Source organism: Scatophagus argus, chromosome 9, assembly GCF_020382885.2.
Source record: "Scatophagus argus isolate fScaArg1 chromosome 9, fScaArg1.pri, whole genome shotgun sequence".
In the NCBI taxonomy this organism is placed as follows: Eukaryota; Metazoa; Chordata; class Actinopteri; family Scatophagidae; genus Scatophagus; species Scatophagus argus.
Window position 1 is genome coordinate 15,719,077 of NC_058501.1, and position 21,290 is coordinate 15,740,366.

At 41.3% G+C, this 21,290-nt stretch overlaps 3 protein-coding genes and 1 non-coding gene across 7 annotated transcripts; 2 read left to right on the forward strand and 2 right to left on the reverse strand.

Annotated features, from left to right (window-relative positions):
• Window positions 1-796: 796 nt before the first annotated feature.
• Window positions 797-4,602, reverse strand: rps27.2 (ribosomal protein S27). Of its 2 annotated transcripts, none has more exons than XM_046400276.1 (4): window positions 4,501-4,602; window positions 3,894-4,002; window positions 3,168-3,278; window positions 797-1,962 (listed from the first exon to the last, which is right to left on the reverse strand). In XM_046400276.1, exons 1-4 carry the CDS (start codon window positions 4,504-4,506, stop codon window positions 1,934-1,936), a joined length of 255 nt encoding a protein of 84 aa, XP_046256232.1. In that variant the 5' UTR covers window positions 4,507-4,602; the 3' UTR covers window positions 797-1,933. The 2 variants fall into 2 exon arrangements, with proteins under 2 accessions (XP_046256232.1, XP_046256233.1); XM_046400277.1 differs by lacking the exon at window positions 4,501-4,602 and adding an exon at window positions 4,274-4,437.
• LOC124065498 lies at window positions 3,361-3,494 on the reverse strand. The gene has a single exon (XR_006844430.1). It is a non-coding gene; the product is annotated as a small nucleolar RNA SNORA13 (small nucleolar RNA).
• Window positions 4,603-5,580: 978 nt separating the features above from the next.
• On the forward strand, window positions 5,581-11,393 carry rab13 (RAB13, member RAS oncogene family). Of its 3 annotated transcripts, XM_046400027.1 has the most exons (9): window positions 5,581-5,736; window positions 5,879-6,235; window positions 6,951-7,011; window positions 7,403-7,463; window positions 7,608-7,685; window positions 9,184-9,273; window positions 9,581-9,646; window positions 9,788-9,838; window positions 9,957-11,393. In XM_046400027.1, exons 2-9 carry the CDS (start codon window positions 6,112-6,114, stop codon window positions 10,026-10,028), a joined length of 603 nt encoding a protein of 200 aa, XP_046255983.1. In that variant the 5' UTR covers window positions 5,581-5,736; window positions 5,879-6,111; the 3' UTR covers window positions 10,029-11,393. The 3 variants fall into 3 exon arrangements, with proteins under 3 accessions (XP_046255983.1, XP_046255982.1, XP_046255984.1); XM_046400026.1 differs by having other exon boundaries at window positions 5,601-6,235; XM_046400028.1 differs by lacking the exons at window positions 5,581-5,736; window positions 5,879-6,235 and adding an exon at window positions 6,436-6,607.
• Window positions 11,394-12,288: 895 nt separating this feature from the next.
• On the forward strand, window positions 12,289-21,099 carry fam189b (family with sequence similarity 189 member B). Its single transcript, XM_046400025.1, has 14 exons — window positions 12,289-13,775; window positions 13,854-13,910; window positions 14,933-15,040; window positions 15,195-15,311; window positions 15,983-16,090; window positions 16,255-16,415; window positions 16,555-16,654; window positions 16,753-16,825; window positions 17,396-17,693; window positions 17,889-18,250; window positions 18,340-18,381; window positions 18,661-18,836; window positions 18,947-19,093; window positions 19,192-21,099. The coding sequence occupies exons 1-14, from the start codon at window positions 13,542-13,544 to the stop codon at window positions 19,453-19,455; spliced, it is 2,247 nt and encodes a 748-aa protein (XP_046255981.1). The 5' UTR covers window positions 12,289-13,541; the 3' UTR covers window positions 19,456-21,099.
• Window positions 21,100-21,290: the final 191 nt, after the last annotated feature.

The window sequence follows — 21,290 nt, forward strand, 5'->3', positions numbered from 1 at the left end:
GTCTTAATATACTCAACTTAGTATTAACTAATTATCATTTGAGTTTTACAAATGTAAGTGTTCATTTTCATCAAGTAAATATTTTTTAAGGATTTTTTTATTTGACAGGTGACACTATGGAGACAAAACAGGAAACAAGGGGTTAAGAGCGAAGACTATGACATGAGTAGAAATACTCATATATATACTTACACTCATACAAGCTGAAATATCAAATGGTAACTGAAATTTATGACACACTTTCTTCTTTTTTCAGTTGCTTGTTGGTAGAATATAATTCCTGATGAGTAATTAGAGAGACCTGGACCCAGATAAGTGAGAAATGGATAGATGCATTAACTAAAATTATTGAAGTATTTAAATTTTTGATGAAATCTTAATTTGCCCATTATGAGACCTCTCCTGTAACTGGCAGCAGTGCGTTCAGGTGGTGCTGAAACTACACACACTGTACGCAACAATCAAACTTGCAAAAATTTAATATCTTCCAAGGCCTTGTTGTTCGGATGTCCTGTCAGGAAAACAAACAGCAAAGGGTGACCATATAAATATATTTTGCCACTAAACCATTAGAACACCTTTAGTTGAAAGCATAAGTGAGAACTGCTGGGTAAACTGTGGTCTTAAATGGCTGTGATGACTAAATGACTAAAAAATAATGCAGAATATGACATGCTTATCCTGTATTGGTTATTCAGTAAATGGGAGGCACATTGGAATCATATTTCAGCTAATAATTTTCCACCATAATTTTATTTGTAAGTTGTGTCCAACAAGTAAGTATAACAAAAGAAAGTTATCATTCACATGATTTTCTTTATTCAGAGTACAACTCAATGCTGTTACATACAGAGCCTGTGCAAATGTCCTGCATGCCCACAAGCCTAAACAAAAGCTGTAGTAAACAGTAGAAAACACATGATTTTATCTGATTTATCTCTACCTTTTTTTGCCCTTTTTTTTCTTTTTTGCAGTTTCACACGTTTATTCATTTTCACAGGAAGCTTGCAAGCACATGTAAATTCACAAACGCATTGTTCATTATGGTGTCATTTAGTGTCACATCACTGTGTGCGCTGTGTTTGTGTTTTTCTGCAAGCATCGGGAAACAGAAGCACAGCCAGTGATGACTTTCCCTGAATCAACCCTCACGAGACTGAAGGTAGGCCATGAACCGACACCAGCAGCTTTGTAGCAGGCACCGGTGACATCATTGTTAAATAAAATGTTGACTTAACTGTGGCAGTAAATTGGAAGATACCTCTGTTAACTGTCTGGATTTATTACCAGCTCTAACATCATCAACATTAGTCAACATTGAATTATGCAGAGTGCAGCTTTTACGTAGTAAAACTCAAGTTCAATTTGCAATTCCTCCCACAGTGTTTCCTTTCTTAAAACTGGTCTAGTGCTTTGAAAGGAAATTTGCATAAATCTATGGTGCTGATGGACATCACCGGCTCATCGTATACCCCCCACCCGGCCTTCCTGTAATCATTGACTCGGTGCAAAAATAAAATAAGACTGTTGAGGCCACACATCTGTACACCTGGGAGGATACCAAATCCCAGAGTCCTCAAACGCCCTGATCTTTACCAAGAAAGTTTTAAGGAGCTTTAAGAGCTGACGTGTGCCTTTTACCACACAAATGAGCCTTCAAGAGACAACGAGAACAAACTGGATGACAAACATCCACAAAACCAAGCTAACTTTATTTAGAAGAAATTAAGAATTAATGAATGTGTGGCGTTGGTGGGGTGTCAACAACACCAAGCATTTCTCTGTGCATATTCTGTAGATAAGACTTCTTATATTACATGATTTGTATTCCCGCTCTCCATCTCCACATTGCTGCATCAGCTCCATGGCAGTGTTACTCCATGTCCACCGAGCTCTCTTCATTCTCAACGGTGTCCAACCACGTCTGGTCAAACTAGTGCTGTTTCCTCCTGAAGGAGCATCCTACAGGAAGACGGAGAAAAAAAAAATATGGATGTTTCATTTAGTTTGTGTTGTGTTGATTCGTGGTGCTGCTGACTGTATTATAACTAATACTTTTATCCTGTTCACATCCATGGGGACAGACTAAATATTAGAAATGCCTCTCAATATAACATGATGCAGCTGGGCTGCAATAAAGCTGACAGTGACAGCTGCACCCATAGTAGTTCAAAGATGAGTGCACTGAGAAGCCTTTGGTTACCACAGCAGCAAAACCCAGGATGGAGTGGGTGGGATGGTGAGAACATAAGAAAAAAAACAAACCTTGACTTAATCCAGCGAGTTCAATAACACGCTGTATAAAGTGTGCCATCATTTCTTCAATGCGCTCTGAATACTGGCAAATTTTGATCAGTCTTTCATCCAAAATAACACATAAAAAAAACTGAGAAATTTCCTGCCGTACTTGCTCAAAAGAAATCGGAACGAAGGTCAGAACAAAAAAACATTTGTGCTTGCAGTTGACTGTGTAGAAATGGATCAATGATGATCCATTGATGATCACAGCCACAAGAGTCACTGTATGCCTCAGTTGACACCCTGTTCATGAAGAGTCCATTGACAGGGCAACACAAAGGCAGATATCTAGCTAACAGTTATGGGTGCATTTTCCAGAAAGTTCTGCTAACTGAACCAGCAGAATGTAAGATTTGTTAACATATACTGTTAAATTGAAATATTTTCTATTTTCTCATACTGTTGCAACCCTACAACAGTGAACCAGGGGTTTTTGGTGCCATGTGGCAGTTGCTCAAGAATCCAGTCTTGTTGCTCCTACATGTGATGTGCTGCGAATATATGATAATGCCTTCACCTGGCAAATTAACTGCTGGTGCAAATAAAGCAAATGTATAGTTTGGGGTTTCAAATGTGGCAGACCCCGTCTGAATGAGCCTGGTTGGGTTTTAAAAGACGTGGGTACAAGCTCAGTTTCAGGCCCGTGCAGAGGTCTGTTGCACAGGAAGTGTAGGCTCAGCGTTTTAAAGAAACTTAGAATTATTAAATGATCCCGTATTATATCAAGTACAACACATACACACAAACTATAGTGGCACATTTATGGTATGCATTATATATTTTTAAAGGTTTTTAAATGTGTGAGGCTGTATCTATAGTTAAGAACAGACAGTTTTTTCCCCACTGTGCACACACTGGTTTTCCTGTACCTTCTGTAAGGCGAGCTTTCCCTCCTGTGGGCTGGCAGAGGACTGTGGAGCAGCCGACACACAGCACTACAGTCTGAGCATGACTGAACACTGTGGTGATCTTGTAGCAACCTGCCATGAAAACAGCCATAAAACTGTTATACCGACAACAACACAGTAAATATTGCATAATCACACGTACTTGAGATTACAGGTGTGTCCTTGCAGCTGTTTGTTTAAAGGAGTCACATGATACTCATTCAACAGACAGTCACAAGTGTCACTGTATGCCTTATTTGACACCCCAATCATTACAATGAAACAATGAAAGGGCAACACATAAAGGCAAATATTTGCATACAAGTCTAATGTAGGTGTACTTCATTTACAAGCACTTAAAATATTAATTATCAAAATTACAACTGAGCAATTATGCTGCAAGTCCTGCATTTAGGCTTTAAACTCCAATTCAAATGTCATTAAAGATTGTTAACATAAAATACATTTAAACAGTGCTGATTATAGAAGTTTTTATTATCAGTTCCAAACTTTCTCCCTTATTCAGCTCAAATGTAATGGCAATAAAGCAAATTTCCTCCAAATAAGTCTAAATTCTCTGTAGTGTTTCTCAACCTTAATTATGAATATCTTATTAGGCACAGTACTTACGTTTATTTTGTCGCCTATTTTTTCTCTCTGTCATCTAAAACTTAAGCTTTGGTCAGGCTGTTATGTACACAAACTTACCAGGACATTTGACATCCATAAAATAGGAATTAGGACTCTGTACAAGTCGTTTTTTCTTGTGTCTCCTCTTCTCCTCCTCGGGGCTCGGGTGCGACAGATCTTTTGCGAGCTGGAAGGAAATCACAATATAGCTGATTTCCAAACTATATTCGATCAAAATCTCCTACAGTCTGATAACTGTTGTAACAAGGTGTAATAGGATAAGTTTTAGTTCTGCATACATTAACCAATTACCACAACATGACTACGGGAAGCAAAACACGATATACCTTTCTTTCAAGATCACAAGGAAATCACACATTAATAAAAGGCAACGTGAGACAGCTCAATATTTTTAAAGCAATCAAAACCAAAGATATCTTAGAAAGTTGCGTTTTTACCCTCCAAAAAAAATCAACATGTGAAAGAGAGCAGCGTGGGCTGCTTTTGTGAGCACGTGTTTCGCCATATTGTGTCCGTTTTTACATCTTTGCAGTTAAACTACAACAACACAAAAAAGTCGATTCCAACAGACACAAACATTATTTTACATCGTGTTAAATTACTCCAACTCCAAATACTTTTGTGACGATTGAGGGCGAATACAGAAATCCGTACTGCTACTTACTGGCATGTCTGCTTGTCGTGGCTCTCACCGGAAGATCACGTCACACACTGGTCAAAGTACACCGGAAACTCGTGGCTGACGTGAAAAAAAGGAGATTTTGTTCTCTTTCCTAATAAATATTTTTGGTCATAAATGATTAATAATGACGGGTATAAAATGAAAAAATATGGTTTTAAATATTTTACTTTTAATTTATTTTAATTTAATGACACATTAGAGCAATAGTTAATTATGCCTACTTGTCCAGATACTTGTATTCTCACAATCAACATAAAAATTCCCAAAATTTAGTTTATCAGTTGTTCATAAACATCTTGATTTAACATAAAATGCAGTTAGGACCCTCCCTATCCATACCTCTTTAAACTAACCTGGAGTGCAGATCAATAAAAAATAAAAATTTACTTTTTAAAGAAAACTACAATCACATTGCCTGCATATGTTAACAGCGTCTGTTACTAGTGTCACAGTTAGCTATCTCTATTGCTTTCCTTGACAGTCAGTGGTGCCATTATATTATTATGGTTGGTCCTTATTGTTTTGCATACCACTTTAATGAATAGTAAGATATTTATATTCACTTAGGCATACTGATGATGTCTCTGTGGTTGCCTAAAGTCACTTTAATGTCAGTTAAAGATGTGTGGTTTTAATTCCTGTGGTAGAGTAAAGTGGATCTATATTTCTCCATATGCATATGATACGCCTACATCACTGGAAAACTCTGCTACTGACATGACTGCTGTAGGCCTATATTGCAACAAAAGTCAACTTTTAAGTCCACATGTTTTGTGTTCTTTTGGGAAGGCCGATAGCTTTAATTTTAACTATAACATGTTATATGTAAATTTGTTGTAACTCATAACAAATTTTAACAAGCTAGTTGAATAGCACAAGGCAAAAAATTTTAGCAAAACTTTTGTTCTTTCAAACAAGAATAAAACATGAACCCCAGGATGATAAGAAAGGCAGAAAAAATCCCCTGTGATCGATTGTTGAGAGTGATTTATTAGTTAAAGTTATAAGTTTGCCTGCAGTTAGTCCTCTAGGGCTTCAAATCTCAGTTGTTCGTTTTTTGATCAAACGGCGCCATCTTGCGGCCTTGCTGGATGCCTGCGTGTCTGAGCCGTTACCCTCATGAAGCACTCCCACACGACGTAGCTTTTCAGCGGATCTGGGATGTGGGCCGACAGCCGAAGTTTTTTTCGAGGCAGAAAAAACACGTAGCCGCCCCGGGTACGTTTTTGAACGGAGTGATATTGACTTTTAAAGGAAAGAAAAATGAAACTTGACTAGAATTTGGTGACGAAGCCTGACCTGCAGTAGACAGTTTAGCTAACTTTGGATGGCGTGTTGCTATTTTTTTTTGTTCATCCAGCTCAATCCAAACATAACACAGAGGCGCTGAGGGGGATCGGAATTTACCGGTGACAAGGGGGAAAGACAAGAAGATCCCCACTCGTTACATGGAGCAACCTTACTGTCCCTGCTTCGTTTTCATCACAGTCGAGATTTGAAGACTGAATTCGATGAAAAGCACCTCTGGAAGGGCACACCTCAGACTTTTTCTCCCTTTTACTTCTGCTTTACTTTTGAAGCTCAACTCCAACTATGGCGAAAAAGTATGATTTCCTTTTCAAACTGTTACTCATCGGGGACAGCGGAGTGGGCAAAACATGTCTGATCATTCGTTTTGCTGAGGACAATTTCAACTCCACATACATTTCCACCATAGGTACGTTGTTTCAGTGCTACGTTTCCCTGCTAACCTATGACATGTCTGCACCAGTTTATGATTGGCCTGTGTGGGACATGAGATGTTTGCTGAATGCTCCCGTCTGTCTTCCTCTATTTGATGCCTAGCACTGTACAAACTGGTTTCTCTGTACAAACATGTCTGAGCTAGTCCGTTCCTTTTCATTTGTTTTCTTTTAATTCTGTCTCTTTTGTTTTTCCCTTTTTTCCCCATCTCCTGTTGAACGTGTCTCTTCCCGGACCTTCTCCCCCCCATCTCTCCCTCAGATCTCATTCCTCTCAGTTGGCTCTCAGAAGGTCCACCCACCCTCATTCCTATCTCATTTACCATCTCTACGTTCCCAGAAGAATGGTTGGCTTTCTGGCATGCACAGTTTTGTTTTTTTTTTCCCCCACAGGACAACCCCCCCACTGTCTATCTGTCTGTCTGTCAGCTTGTCCATCCAGCAGGAAAGAAAAATCAAAACTCGAAGACAAGCGTGTACTTCAGGGTTGTGTGTCTTTCCTTTCTGTCTGTGTGTGGATGGGAGTGCACAGAGGGGTCAGAGTCTCTGAACTAGTCTCCACCCGTGTGAGGGTGACCTATATCCTGCAGTGGGGGTGGGTGGGGTTTTGGTTCATATCTGAGGCATTTAACTCATTAACTGTCTCTGTCGCTCCTCTCTGCTCTTTCCTGTCCTCTTGTCGTCTTTTAGGCATCGACTTTAAAGTAAAAACCATTGAAGTGGATGGAAAGAAAGTGAAACTACAAGTCTGGTGAGGCATGACAGTTGCTTGCTTATGTGGAAATGTTTTGTTTTGTGACTTTATGGAACCAGATAATGCTGAGTGATATGAGTTCTGTTCCTCTGACTCTTTTTCCTGAGGGGAAAGAGGAACCTCCCTCTTGTGTTCCAAATCAGGACTTTATGACAGGCTTCATTGTCCAAGTATCCATCACACATGGCCACCACATAGACTCACTTTATGTCACATAAGGGTGTTGTTGCAGCAACATAAATCCATCTGTGTTTAACAGTGTAAAATGCACATAAAACGCATCTTCTTCTGCTTCTCTTGCTAATTTCCCTTGTGTTTTAAAGTTGTTGCTTGATGTGCGTGCATCAGCACACATTCTCTTACTTTTGAATGTGCACACGTTGTGCAGGGACACAGCAGGGCAGGAGAGGTTCAAGACCATTACAACAGCCTACTACAGAGGAGCCATGGTGAGTACAGGACGCCTGCAGAGCAAGCAGACCGGATAATCAGGCTGACATCACTGCCCCTTTGTGCTCACTCTGTACCTTCCTCTGACTCCTTAAGTCCTCTCTCTTTCTTTTTTTTTTTTTGTTTTTTTTGCTGTGTGCCAGGGCATCATCCTGGTGTACGACATCACAGACGAGAAGTCCTTCGAAAACATTCAGAACTGGATGAAGAGCATCAAAGAAGTAAGACATTTTCCACTCCTTCCTCAGCAAAGATAACTTTAAAAAAATAGTGCACAGTCATTTTGGGTGCGTGTTAGTCATGTAAGAATGAGCCTTTACTCAGTGCAACAACAAATCAAGGGCAGAACTGATGATTTTCAAGGGCCAGTTCACCCAAATCACACAAAAGGCACATTCCTCCTCTCATCCCTGGAGCCTTTTTCTACTCATCAAATTAAGACTGCAACTAAAAATTATTTTCATTATCAATTAATGCACAGATTTTTTTTGATGATGATCAATAGCACTGTCTATAAAATATAGAAAATAATGAATAAACCCCAGTTTAAATTCCCAGAGCCCAAGGTGACATCTTCAGATGTCTTCAGTTGTTTTATTAGCAGCCCTAAACCCTATTTTATTTAGTTTGCAATGACGCAACCATAGAAGAACGGCAAATAGTCACTTTGGAGAAGCTGGAAGCAGAGAAAGGCTATTAAAATAACCAAGTGGTTATTAGTCGTAGAGTGATTAACATGATATCATTCAGCTAATCAGTTAACCAACTAGTCATCTCAGCTCTAGAAAAAGTGTCCCCAATTAAAACTGTTCACGTTAAGGTTTGTGTATCACGAGGAACTTCATTGTATTTTGGTGGCAGCAGAAGTTTCAGGGGAGACATTGGTTAATTGAGATGGAACCAAAGAATCCCTCACACTGTCTCCCACTTGCACTCTCTATGTATTATTTTGTCATGGTTTTTTTTAGGGCGTTTTAATCTAGATTGGACAGCTGAGTAGCGACGTGAAACAGGAAGAGAATAAGGGAATGACCTGCAGTCAATGATGTTATTATTCTCTGATGTTAATATTATTCTACCAGGATAGTTTCTTTAGTAATGATGTTTTGATCAGGTAAAATAAGAATTTCCTGATCAAAGTTTAAGAACTGAAACATGATGAACAGAATGACCGTCAGCGTGTGGTTCTTTGCTTCTTTCTCATTAAACCCTTTTTTTCACTGTGCACGTGTTAATGATGTGCAGGAAACTTGGACACTAACAGTTTAACTGAAAGGTTTTCTATATTAAACTTTTGTTTCTGTTTCATTTGGTGCAAACGCAAACGAAATTTGAATACATTCATGCACAGATTCCTCTCTGCGTAGATAAATATTTACATTCTCCTCAAACCTGAAACAAAATCTGCAAATGTGTCTATCCCCCATCCTCTGATATAAATACAGGCCCAGTGTCACAATCGACTTGCCCAGTTTCCACTTAATGAGTTTTTTTTATTTAATCATTTCAGTAAGGACATCTTGGTTTTAAATATAGAAACAGTTTTGCTGCATAACAGCTGCTGTACAGTTACTTTCTCTCACATGTAGGTCATGCTGTTCAGTTCAGACTTGGTGTAAAGACGTCTGCTTTCCTTCACTCTGATCTCTTCTTAGATATACCTTCTGCTAAGTAGACAAAAGCTCAACCGTCTCTTATCAGTTATTTCTTTTTTCCCAGAATGCCTCAGCTGGAGTCAGTCGAATGTTACTAGGTAATAAGTGCGACATTGAAGCAAAGCGAAAAGTTTCCAAGGAGATGGGAGAAAAGGTGAGATTTTTCAATTTTCATTTTGAAAAAGTGTAATTCTGCAGTAACTGTAGCGTTAAGTCGTGTCATTGAGAGAACAGTGGGTCAGCGTGAGATTTGCTGCACCATCATGCAGTAATAGTTAAAAGTTTCATCGTGGCAGAGACAATAGAAATTCAGATGACAGAGGGAGTGGTTGTTTGACGAAGGACTCAGTTTGTCACACACATTGTTTAATGTGCCCACACCGCATTTGCTCTAGAAACAGGAAGTGATTATCACCCATATTATGACCTACTGTAATCGGATCCGTGTCTGTTGTTGACAGTTGGCAAAAGATCATGGTATCAGGTTCTTTGAGACCAGTGCAAAGTCCAGCATTAATGTGGAGGAGGTGAGCCGGAACATAATCTCTGACAAACAAAACACTGTCTTCACACCTCACTAAGCCTATGTTTCTTTGGTCAAGTGTTAATGCTACCAACGCCTTAACTTTCATTTTCTCTCACTCTTTGTCTTTCCATGTTTCCTTTAGTCTTTTCTGTCTTTGGCACGTGACATCTTACAAAAGTCCAGCAAGAAACCAGTAAGTCCCTTCTGTCATACCACACTGAGGTATTTGTTTCCCCCTGAGTAAGAGACTTTATTTTGTACTAGATTTGTCTGTGATTTCCTGTCTTTGTCTGTGTTTCCTTGTTTGACAGGGCCCCACAGGTCGAGAGGTGAAAATCACAAGCAGTACAGAGAAAAAATCTTCCAAATGTGTTCTTCTCTAGAAAAGATATTGACCAGCACGCATAAGGAAGCCCCATACAAATTTAAGAACGCATCATTATTACTGTGGAGAAATACAGCACAGTAGGGTTTCTGTCTCCATCTGGTGGGCTCGAATGTCACATACACGCCGGTGCTAAAAGTATGTTTTTATACCAAACTACTGGTGTTCCCCACCATGTGTAGTTAACATAAACATTTGTGTTTCTGCCAAGTATTTCTCTGGCTTATCACCACACTATCATCAACACTGCAACACTCACTGCTTAACGTCTTAAAAAAGGAACTATGTTTTTAAATATTTTTGGGCTGGTTAGCTTTGTAAAAATCCTCCTCAGATTAACTGAAGCAGACGTGTTTTGATTCACGTAAAGTACACCCTTGTCATTTACTGTTCATCTTAAATTGAAGGAGCCATAGGTATCTCATAGAGTCTGTTAGATAGTTTAAATAATGGGCAGAATTGGTAAATTTATTAATGTCAGAAAATGTATTTGGCTACCAATTTCTGAAATTCTATGTATTTTTATGATATAACACATAGGCGTAGGTTTCGTTTGAATAGTGGGTGTGGGAGGCATCAGACATTTCATTTCCTGCATTCTGATGAATTTCTATGCACCAATTTGTGCCTTTTCTGTGTTAACTCGTGGTGGATAAAGTCTGGAGTATAGTGAGGTATAATACAGTAAGGCCCTCAGACATGCTTTCAAACATTTATTCTCCTTGTCCTTTAAAACTGATGAGATGTTTCCATGGTGTACAGTATTTTCATGCATTCAATGGAATCTACATTAACAGATGCCACAAAATACTAAAGAGAGTCGAAACCATGGGCGTCTTATGGTTACATCCCATGAGAAGTTAAAAACTCGCTCCTCACATTAGTGGATTTCACAAGCCGCGGATGTCTGTCGTACGGAGTTAAATCTGACGCAAACACTGGCAATAAACAAGCTTTGTTTTAACAGGTGAACTGATTGAGAATGTGGGAGATAGGAACAGAGATCAGTGCAATATGAGAAGATGAGTGGAGAGCTGAAAGAGTGATGGATAATGCAAGTGAATGGACAGGATGTGAGGGAAGCAGCGGCGGTTTTTGCGTTTTGAATTGATTTATCTGAAGTGCCTGGTAAATTTCTTACTAAACACATGACACGACAGTCTCCTTTTACAAGCAGTTTCAGATCATTCGACTGATTCTGATTGTAGGTGCTCATCTGATCCTGACAGATAAGATTTATTTCCTGTATCTACTGTTTTATGCATTTGTTTCACATTCTGTCACTTTTTAGACCTGCCACAAGACTTTGTACGTAATTTACCGACCTGTCGCTTGCTGAATTAAACCTGATGAGTGTGTTGGATTTTGAATCTGTGTGTTGGCACAATAACCAAATATGTATGCTTTGAATTGTCTGGACTGTGCTGAATGCTCAGGAATTTTCTTAACGTTTTATTGTGAAAAGTCAAGTCAGTAACATATCAACCAAAATCACAATTTTACATCAAAGGGCTTTATAGTATGTACACCATATGGCACCTTTATCCTTAGATGCTCAGTTTGTATAAGGAAAAGTTTAAGTTTAACGGGGGGGAAAAAAGGAAGAAATCACTGTCTGAGCAGAAATGACAGTATTAGGATTATTATATGGAAAAACAGGCCAACAATATTAGGCAGATGGATATCAAAACTATATGAAAAACATGTAAAATTCCAGGAAGATGGAAATTTTGTAGTGTGAGCAGGGTAAGCAATGGCTTCAACTTCCAGCTTTTCTGTCTTTGTTGTGATGTGTTTCACTCATTATTTTGTGGCTGTCCATCAGTTTGTTTGTTTTCTTTAAGAATGAAGATTATTTCAGTAGCTGGGCAACTTAAAATTATTATGCTATCTGTGCTATATGGGACAGAAGGTGGATTGTTTCTCAAGGATACTGACAGGAAATCTGTGCTCGTTTATACATGTTCTAAACTAGCCACTTTAATTCCTAAGACCCCCTATTGCCTTCTTTTTAAACTGCTATCCTTCCAGTAGCGCCCAGCACATTGCTAAGTTTTGTCTCCTCTCACTGCTGCAGTAGCGGGAGCTGGAGCCTGTTACTAGGCAACCGCCCCTCTTTCCCAGCATCAGCACCAGGACGGTGTGCGCGCGCTCTGCCGCATCTTCAAGTTGCCTGCACGTTCTGCTGCGTGCCTTGTCATCACGCAGGCAGGTTTCGGTTTGCAAACACGATACATTTCTGCTCTCAGCGCCAGGGAACGAGGAAAGGACGCGCGGGCAGCAGAGGGAGGGGCGAATTAAAAGAAGAAATACAAATAAACTTGGGTTAAATGTGATTCCGGCTATAGGTAGGCTGTAAATAATGATAGGTTCACGTGACGCCTGGCGGGAGGCAGAGAGGTAAACGTCCGGGATATTTACACACACGCACACAAACACACGGGCTGAACGGGATGCCCGCGTGACTGCAGGAAGGAAAGAGGCGGCGGAGGTGGAGGAAGAGGAGGAGGGGGTCTTTAGGTACGTGTGTGGACCGCCGCAAAAACCCCTGAGGTGGAGTTTGCCAAAGATCGAAACCCGTGGGGCAAGATTCATTCCAGCCTGGCTATTTTCGGTACAGTTTGAAAATCGATGGAGGATATTTATTTCCTGTTCATGTAAAGGTAATTAGTCCCGCTTCCCGAACGAACCGATGTGATCTTGGCGCTTTGATCTTCACACCGTCTTTTCTTCCTCCGTGACGGGATGAGGACCTAAGATAAGGTCGCGGAAGGAGGGATCGCATGCTTTTAGAAGTAGATTCTCCTCCTGACTGGACACACGGACTGAGCGGCTCATGTCATCTCTGCTGGGGCGGGTGGGACTACGAGGGATCAGCGGGCTTTCTTCTTTGGGATGCTTTAATATTTGCGGCCTGCTCGGGTCTCCAGTTACCGCAATGCCACTGGCGAGAGAGGGGAGAAGTGGAAGGCAGAGGATGGAGAAGGGGGAGCAGAAAGAAAGCAAATGAGTATACCACTGATGTGTAGACTGAACAAAACTCATCCCATTTGTGTGACTGTGTTCTAATCTGAGAATGGCTGAGCAGGAGAATGGTGTAGACTGCACTCTATAGGCTGTAGTGGCCTGTGAACTGCATGGGGTGAAAGAGACACTGTATTGACTGAAGCAATGTTAGTATCATGGCTCAAACGTCAAATGAGGTGAGTACGGTGGCTGTGAGCGTGTAGCGCCTGCTCAATTCTCAGCTTTCTGCTGACAACGTTCTTGGACTCACTCGCTGGACTATAGTGCGCACCATGGGACATTGCGCAGAACCCGCGGCACCTGCCAGTGGAGAGCTTGGTGCATAATTGTGACGGAGCGGAGCTCTAAAGCCAGCATTTCTGTTTCCTACTTCTGCTCTCCTGCACTTCTACCCACACAACTGAACTTTGCTTTATGAACCCCGAGTAAGCGTGAAACCTCTCCCAGCCTCTTGCACACACACACACACACACACAAGCCTAACATGCCTTCACCATCAGACTCCAGCAGCGTGGCTTCGGCCTCAGGCTCTCGAGGCTGGTCAGACAGTCGCAGGGGCATGTCAGGCCGGGGGCCTGGTGGGGCACGGCTACTCCTGTACCTGGGGCTGTGCCACCTAGGCTTGGGGGCCATGGTATTGGCCTTCTCTTTCACCAGCATGGCCTTCACTTCTTCAGCCCGCGTGAGACAATCCTGTCCATTCTGGGCTGGCTTCTTTGTAAGTGTAAATCTGACTTTAAACATACAGTATTAATATAATAACAAAGATCCTGAGGGTGCTTTCTGCGTTTTGCAGGTGGTGGCATCAGGGATAGTTGGAATAATCTCCTGGAGGAGACCTCTGACTCTGGTGGTACGTATGTTTCCGTCTGATAAAAGGAGCATTCAGAGGACCCCAGGGCCCCAAACCCACCACTGCTTTGAAAAGCCTAGATTCACTGGTCATACTCATTTAATTAATTGCACATTAGTGCAGGAATATGCACCACTAAAGCGTGATATAAGCTGAAGTGAAAGGTTAAGGAAACAACCTCACCATGAGGTCTCCCAGTAGCTGTTTTGGAGCTTGTCCTGGGAGTGTAGATGTTCAAATTTACATTTTTAATGAACACTGTAAGGATTTCTTGTCCATGTTGGCTTAAAATGTAAGAGAAAGTTTTATGCTTTACTTTGGAAAGGTGGGTCATGGATATTTACCTAATTTTGAGGCCTTTTGTCACGGGGCCTTGTGTCAAAGTGCCATTGTAAAATATTTGTATACTTTTACATAAAATGCTTTTAATGAGCATATTCATATATTAATTCAGTAAATCTAATTATGTAGCCCACAAAAAAATCTGTGGTTGGTTGATCTGTTCATGACATGGAGGGAAACTAGAATTACCACCTGGCAGTTGTATGCCTCCATACATCAGTTGAGCTGCAGTTTACATCCTGGTCTGTCAAGTCTCATATATAAACAATATTAAAAAGGCTAAAATTGTGATTTGTGAGGACACAGTGACCTTTGCCTATCAAAATCTAATCAGTTCATTCTTGAGTCATTTGTGCCAAATTTGAAGAAATTCCCTCAAGTCGTTCCTGTGATATCACAAGAACGGGAATGGGATGGAGGGACAACCGAGAAACTTAATGCCTCTAGCCACGACTAATGCTGGCATGGAGGCATAAAAAGTTTTTTGCAGGTTTTTAGTTCATCCAAAAAAAAAACAATTCAGGTACTTCACTTGCAAGTCTCTCATCTTTGGCTGAATTTTGATCAGTGAAAGTACCTGCCATAGTTTTTGGCAGGAACAAGAAAACTAGTGTACACTCTCTGGCACAAGTTTGGACACCCTGCTCTAAATCAAAACACGACTCTGTGTTCCTCCACAGGTGTCACTGTTCATGCTGCTGTCTGCAGTGTGTGTGATCCTCAGTCTGGCCGGCTCCATGCTCTCCTGTCAGAATGCACAGATGGTCAAGTCTATGCTCACCTGCCAGGTACACAGCATTATGCAAGTGTTGTCTTCTGCCTCATGCTGAAATGTCCTTCCAGCCAGATGCATGAAAAACATGCCAGGATTGACTGTGAATATGTTTTCAGTGTGGTGTTCAGTGCTTCACACCAATCCTCTTTGTATGGGAATGTGTGTAGATGGAGAATGGTCTGTGTGCGTGTTGTGCATCCACTGAATCCTGCTCCATCACAAAGGAGGAGACGCTGCTCCTCTACCACAGTGTTGACTGTCACTCAGTTAGACATCAACTGAAGGTGGGTGAGATGCATCTGTATAAATACTGGAGACCTAAATTAAACTATATAGACAAAAGTATACAGACAGACTGGCCCACACAGAGCCCTGACCTCAACCCCATTCGACACCTTTGGGATGAACTGGAATGGAGATTGTGAGCCAGGCCCTTTCATCCAACAACAGTGCTTGACCTCACAAATGCTCCACAGCATGGATGGGCAAAAATTTCCACTAAAGTCCTCTTGTGGAAAGCCTTCCTAGAAAAGTGGAAGCTGTTATAGCTGCAAACCTGTATTTAGAATGCAATGGCATTAAAGTCCCTGATGGTATAATGATCAGGTGTCCCAAAACTGTTGTCTATATTGTGTCTTATAATTACAGCCCAAGTTAACCATTAAAGGAAAGGTGCGTAATTTTCCAAGTCTGTCTTTAACAGTAGTTAAAGTAGTCCATACAGACATTTGAATAGCTTTGCTAAGTCCCACTGTATACTGGCTATTAAAGAATCCCCAATCCAGTGAGCTCATTAAAAGCAAAAATGTATCCAAAGGTTTAACTGGCACTAATATGACGTTTCAGCAGTCTGAGTTAGTCACATCAAGTGGATGGCTTCCAAAATTAGTGTTTTTAGCACAATTTTAAAACAGACCTTAGATTATAGATCTTCTGAATGCGTATTTCTTTGCAGGATCTTTTGTTCAGCGCATGTGGTCTTAGCATTCTCTCCACCATCATCTGTACTCTGTCCACTGTGACCTGCAGTATCCACATATTCTCTCTGGACCTTGTGCACCTGGTGAGTGCAGACACAGCTCATTTTACACCAGACTGTTCCAGCATTCAGCAGCAACTAAACTGCTGAGTTTATGGGTTATGGTTTACATTTGAAAACACATTTTGTATGAATGTTGTGGCCCTTTACATCTTGTTGTGTGTGTTTTCCGTTCTCACTGCTCACAGCTGGCTCCACATCGCTCTCGCTCAGTCAACCCAGAATGCACCACTCCTCAGGACGCCTTCCTCACCAACATTATGGACTTTGAGGAGTTTGTCCCACCCATTCCTCCACCTCCCTACTATCCTCCTGAGTACACATGCAGCTCTGAAACAGATGCTCAAAGGTACTACACAGACACCTAATAAGCATTATTGTACATCAACATCACATGTTTACAGTATGTAACAGCCATGCACATGGTTGCATTATTGACAGAGTGTGAAAGGAAATGATTTGTGTGATATTTCTGAATGAATGTTTAGCATCACCTATAACGGCTCCATGGAGAGCCCTGTTCCTCTCTACCCCACTGACTGCCCCCCTCCTTACGAAGCTGTGATGGGACAAAGAGCTGCAAGCCAGGTGAGTGTGAGTGTGCGGGTGTCTAGATCTAAGTGTGTGTGTGTTATGTGTGATGTACCCACTGTCTATGCTGATGCCTATCTGTTTTGACTGTCAAGGCAACAGTGTATGACCCCCACGGCACTGAGCTGTCTGGAGAGAGAGGAACTTCTACTGCCTTTAGTGGAGAAGGTGAGAAGCCATCTAACGCTGTGACAGTTTCCACTTCAGAGTCACAATCAGCTTAAGTGGACATTCAAGTTAACAGTGTATTTCATTCAGTTGCTATGACTACCAAGTCAACGTGTCATGTACATACTTATACGAGCAGGTGAAAGATATATATACATAACATACATACACTGACAATATGTAATTTCTATATATAAGTCAAGTGATTGTGTAAATTCTAAAGAGTAGAAATTGTGCAAAGGAATACATATGAATGAATAATGTAATAAATTATTACATCAATAAATTAACCTCGAACTGCCAACAATGTGCTGAACAGAAAATTGGGGATTTGGAGATGCTTGTGAGCTCTATATTACAATCAGGGAGTGTATGTTTTATGCATTTCTGACTGGATAATTTAGATACTATAGTTTAATTTATAATAATTTAGATATAACACTGCTTAGCAAAAAATAGTTTTTTCATTATTATAAAATGGGTCATTAATCAAATTAATAAATTCAAATAAATAAAAGGACTCTTTCAAACTATAAGTTCAGCTTAAAGCAATGTTTCCTTTTTTATTAGTGTCCATGGACAGTGGATCTCTATTGATGTCAGAGATTGTGGACATCCCTGATGACTCCTCCCCCTCTGAGGACTCCTGCCTGATGGAGGTTGGTCTGAGGAACCAGGGAGACAGGGGCAACAGGCCAGTCGGTGAGGGGGGAGACAGAGGAGATGGTGGGGAGCGCACCAGCCTTCGTGGTCCCCCATCTCAAACACCAGAGAGTCCTCTGGCAGGAGGACCAAGAGCTAGACACTTCCTCAGAGGAGAAAGGTCCAACTCCTGCTCTTCACCCAGCACAGCGACCACCACATACAGGTGAGGGCATACATGCTGGCACACAATAAATGCAGGGACTCTACAGTTGATGGTGTCATGCAGTAATATTGGTCCAGTTTTTACTTATCGCAACACAGAATTATTGGGGTAAAAACTCAGGTTGCAACCCAAAATTGAGCCTTTAACAAACATACACACAAATATTATTTTACGCTCATCTGTTTCTTCCTGCAGGTCTCCAGTGCTGCGTCGCCAGGCCATGCTAGCTAGTAGCTGTTCCCAGCTGGAAGCAATAGTAGTTTCTGCCTCCCAACAACGATCTTCCACCCCAGAGTTCCGAGTTCATCACTCCATTCCCTCACGGCGAGGAGCTGCCCCAGCCTCCTCTGCTGGTCCGACTTCATCCTCCTCAGCTGCCAGTGAACAGTCTGGTGGGCAGTGTAATGGACCACTCCTCCCAGGTCAACCACTTTACCTCCAGCGAAGGGCTGGGAAGAGTGACAAAGACGGAGAAGGTGCAAGAAGGGACAGCGAAGGGCTCCTACGTCTTGTGAGGTCACACAGTGAACCAGGCCTCGGCTCCTCGACTGATACGGGTAAGTCAGACACGAAAATGAGAACAAATGAGAACCCTTGCATTACTATTTCAATGTCCATAACTGTCCTGGTATCTCCTTTTCTCTAGTTGACTTTGGCTCTGGATGCAGCAAAGTATCTATAGAGACAGGTGAGAGTCCAATGCCTCTTTCTTCCTTTCTGTCTCTTTTCCCATCTGATAGTCCAAAACAAAACTTAAGTTGAGCTATAATCTAAGACATTTGCATTGAATGACCTTTATTTATCAAATACTCACGCAGATTTAAACTCAGGAGAAGACTGTGATTTGAGTACAGATTGATAAATTTGACTCTGCTGTGGAAACAATAATGTGCCTCACTAGGTCCTCATTAACTTAATAAATGAGAGCCAAAATTGTTCTCTTTCTTTCTTACTTCTTCTCTCAAAGGTCCATCCTCTGAGGCATGTCTGTTGCCCCGCACCTCTATGCCTCCTGCTACAGCTCTGCCAAGGAAAGGGAGCATGAAATCAGCAGCCGCAGGGGTGCAGGTACCCTCCAAACCTCCTCCAACCTCACCACTACGTTTACCTAAAGACTACCACCGTTCCCTGGGAGACCTAAAGGTTAGTTTGAACATTTATAGAAACTACAGAAGCAACAGGTATTCAGCAAAAGCTGGACTATTGTGTGACTGTCTTGTTTTTATCTCCTCCTTCACTGACTTTTCCCTCAGGTGACTCGGGGTCTGGTGGCTCGCTTCCTGCAGCGCTCCAAACGCAACCTATCGCCCTCCTCTGAGTATGTTGGGAGCACAGGACAGGGGCCTAAGAGGAGGAGTGGAACTGAGGGTGCTGTCACCAACCACTTGCCCTTGGAACAGGTATGAATTAATTTATTTCACCAGTTCACAACATTAGAACAGTTCAGTTCTTCTGTGAGTAATGCAGTCTGCTCTTTGTCTAAACTTCTGCCCGACAGCATCATCCCCAGGTGTTGCTGACCCCTTGGAACACCAGTCGAGGACAAGCCAACCACCACACCCATCACCCTCATCGCCGTGGACACCACCACTCCCATAGTGACAGTAGATACAACCGTCATCACAACAGAGTGCCAGAGGGGATCCACCTGCGGAGCTGTGGAGATTTAAGCTCCTCCTCCTCTGCGTCACTACGCCGACTGGTGACACCCCATCCACCGCATGGGTCATCAGGAGCTCTGTACTCAGAGTCTGCACTGTGAGAAGAAGAGGGATAAAGGAGGAAAATAGGAAGCATGTGAGTGGACAGAGTTGTATAGAAGATGGGGATGGAAGGAAATATGGCAGTTTAATGGAGGTATATAGAACTGAAAACATGGAAGTCTTCCCTCCTCTTCCTCCTTGTCACCTCCGTTTCCTGAAGCCAACTGTGCAAATGGCCTTATTTAGTGGTGCTCTTTATCACTCTGAACATCAGCCCAGAGCTCACAATATTCCATTTTTCGACATCAGTGAATTGGTCACTAGATGATTATTTCTGGGCAAGCACGGTCTCTGTTCTAACAGAATAAATCCTCGACTGGCCAAGATAAACCAACCAGAAGCATCTTTTCTGCTGTATTCTTCTCTCCCTTTTCTCAACTCCTCAAGATTGAAGACAGACCTCAACTTGCATTCATGCTACAATAATCACTTACTCACCTGTACATTCAGTCAGTTACATGATTATGGGTTGCAATATGCTTCTTGCCCCTTTTGTACATTGCTATTTATCTAGAGGATCGCTCAGGTGAAGTGATCATTAAAACCCTTATTTTGTCTTCCATTGATAAAAAAAAGCATCTTAATAAACACATAGTTAGCTGAGTACATTGTAAGATAAACAGATAAGGTTGCACATGGGGAGAAATGGTCTCACATGGAAAATCCTTTACTGATTTGCCTATTTTGTCTCTTTTTTTTTCCAATTCAGATTCCCACTTTCTCCACGCTTTTCCACCTCCACACTGGCCTTCAAAAACAGGCAGCCAACATTTTTAACATTGACTGTGCTGCACGCCACAGACACATGAACAGCCTTTGAAATGTATTATCTGTAGGTTGCCTGTTGACACGTTGGTTTGATTTGCATACTGGTATGTTGCATGTTTTTGCTACAGTCTCCCAAATACAGCAGGAATCTTGTGCATTTGATCCTGACCATCTGTGTAACTAAGTAACATGTCATCAGAATGTCTTTATCTGCATGTTTTGATAATGCTTCTTACTTTTTTCTTCTTGCACCCAAGACCTATAATAGTAGCCATTTGAAATGTGTTGTGTTAATAGATAACTGAAGGTGAAGGTTGGAGTCAAAGTTGTGCAGTGCTTCCGACGTTTTCTGCCAGATGGCTCCAAACATGCGTCTGAATCCTAATTTGATTTTGATAAGGTTAGTAAATGTTTCAAGTGCACAGGCATATCTGTGACACTGGCTAAAAGCAGCCTGATCCTGTAAGATAGAGAGGTGTAAATTGCACTGTGACTCTGATGACAGATGAGTCTCTTGCAATAAATGTACAGAAAAGTTTTTTTTTCTTTGGAAAGTCTTTTTTGATGTGTTCACGAAGTGATGATTTTGACTCTGTATCAGTAAAGGCACATTTTGGATACACTCATAAGTATGTAACTAATTTTAAAATTTTACATGCGTACACATCCCTTATGAAGGCACTGAGCTGTATTTCTACCTCCTGTCTTGCATAAAACATTATTTATTTGATGAAATGTATATCTGTATGGCAGGCTTAACAGAATAGAGCCTTGAAAGCGAATAATAAATGTAACAAAATATGACACTATTCCAGATTTTAAATGCAGTGGCAAATTGTTCAATGCAAGTTATGTATTTCAAAATATGAAATAAATGATAGACATTAAATAAAAATATATGTTGATGTTTTGTGCATACCATGAAGAGTAAACTCCCTGTACATACTGTAGGGTTAATATTCTTCTGTTTTGCCTCTATTTTTTATACTCCGTAAGTAAAACTGTAATTGTATTAGTTTAAGCTCACCCCAGATCTCGACACTCCACTTAAACCCCACCTCTTCTC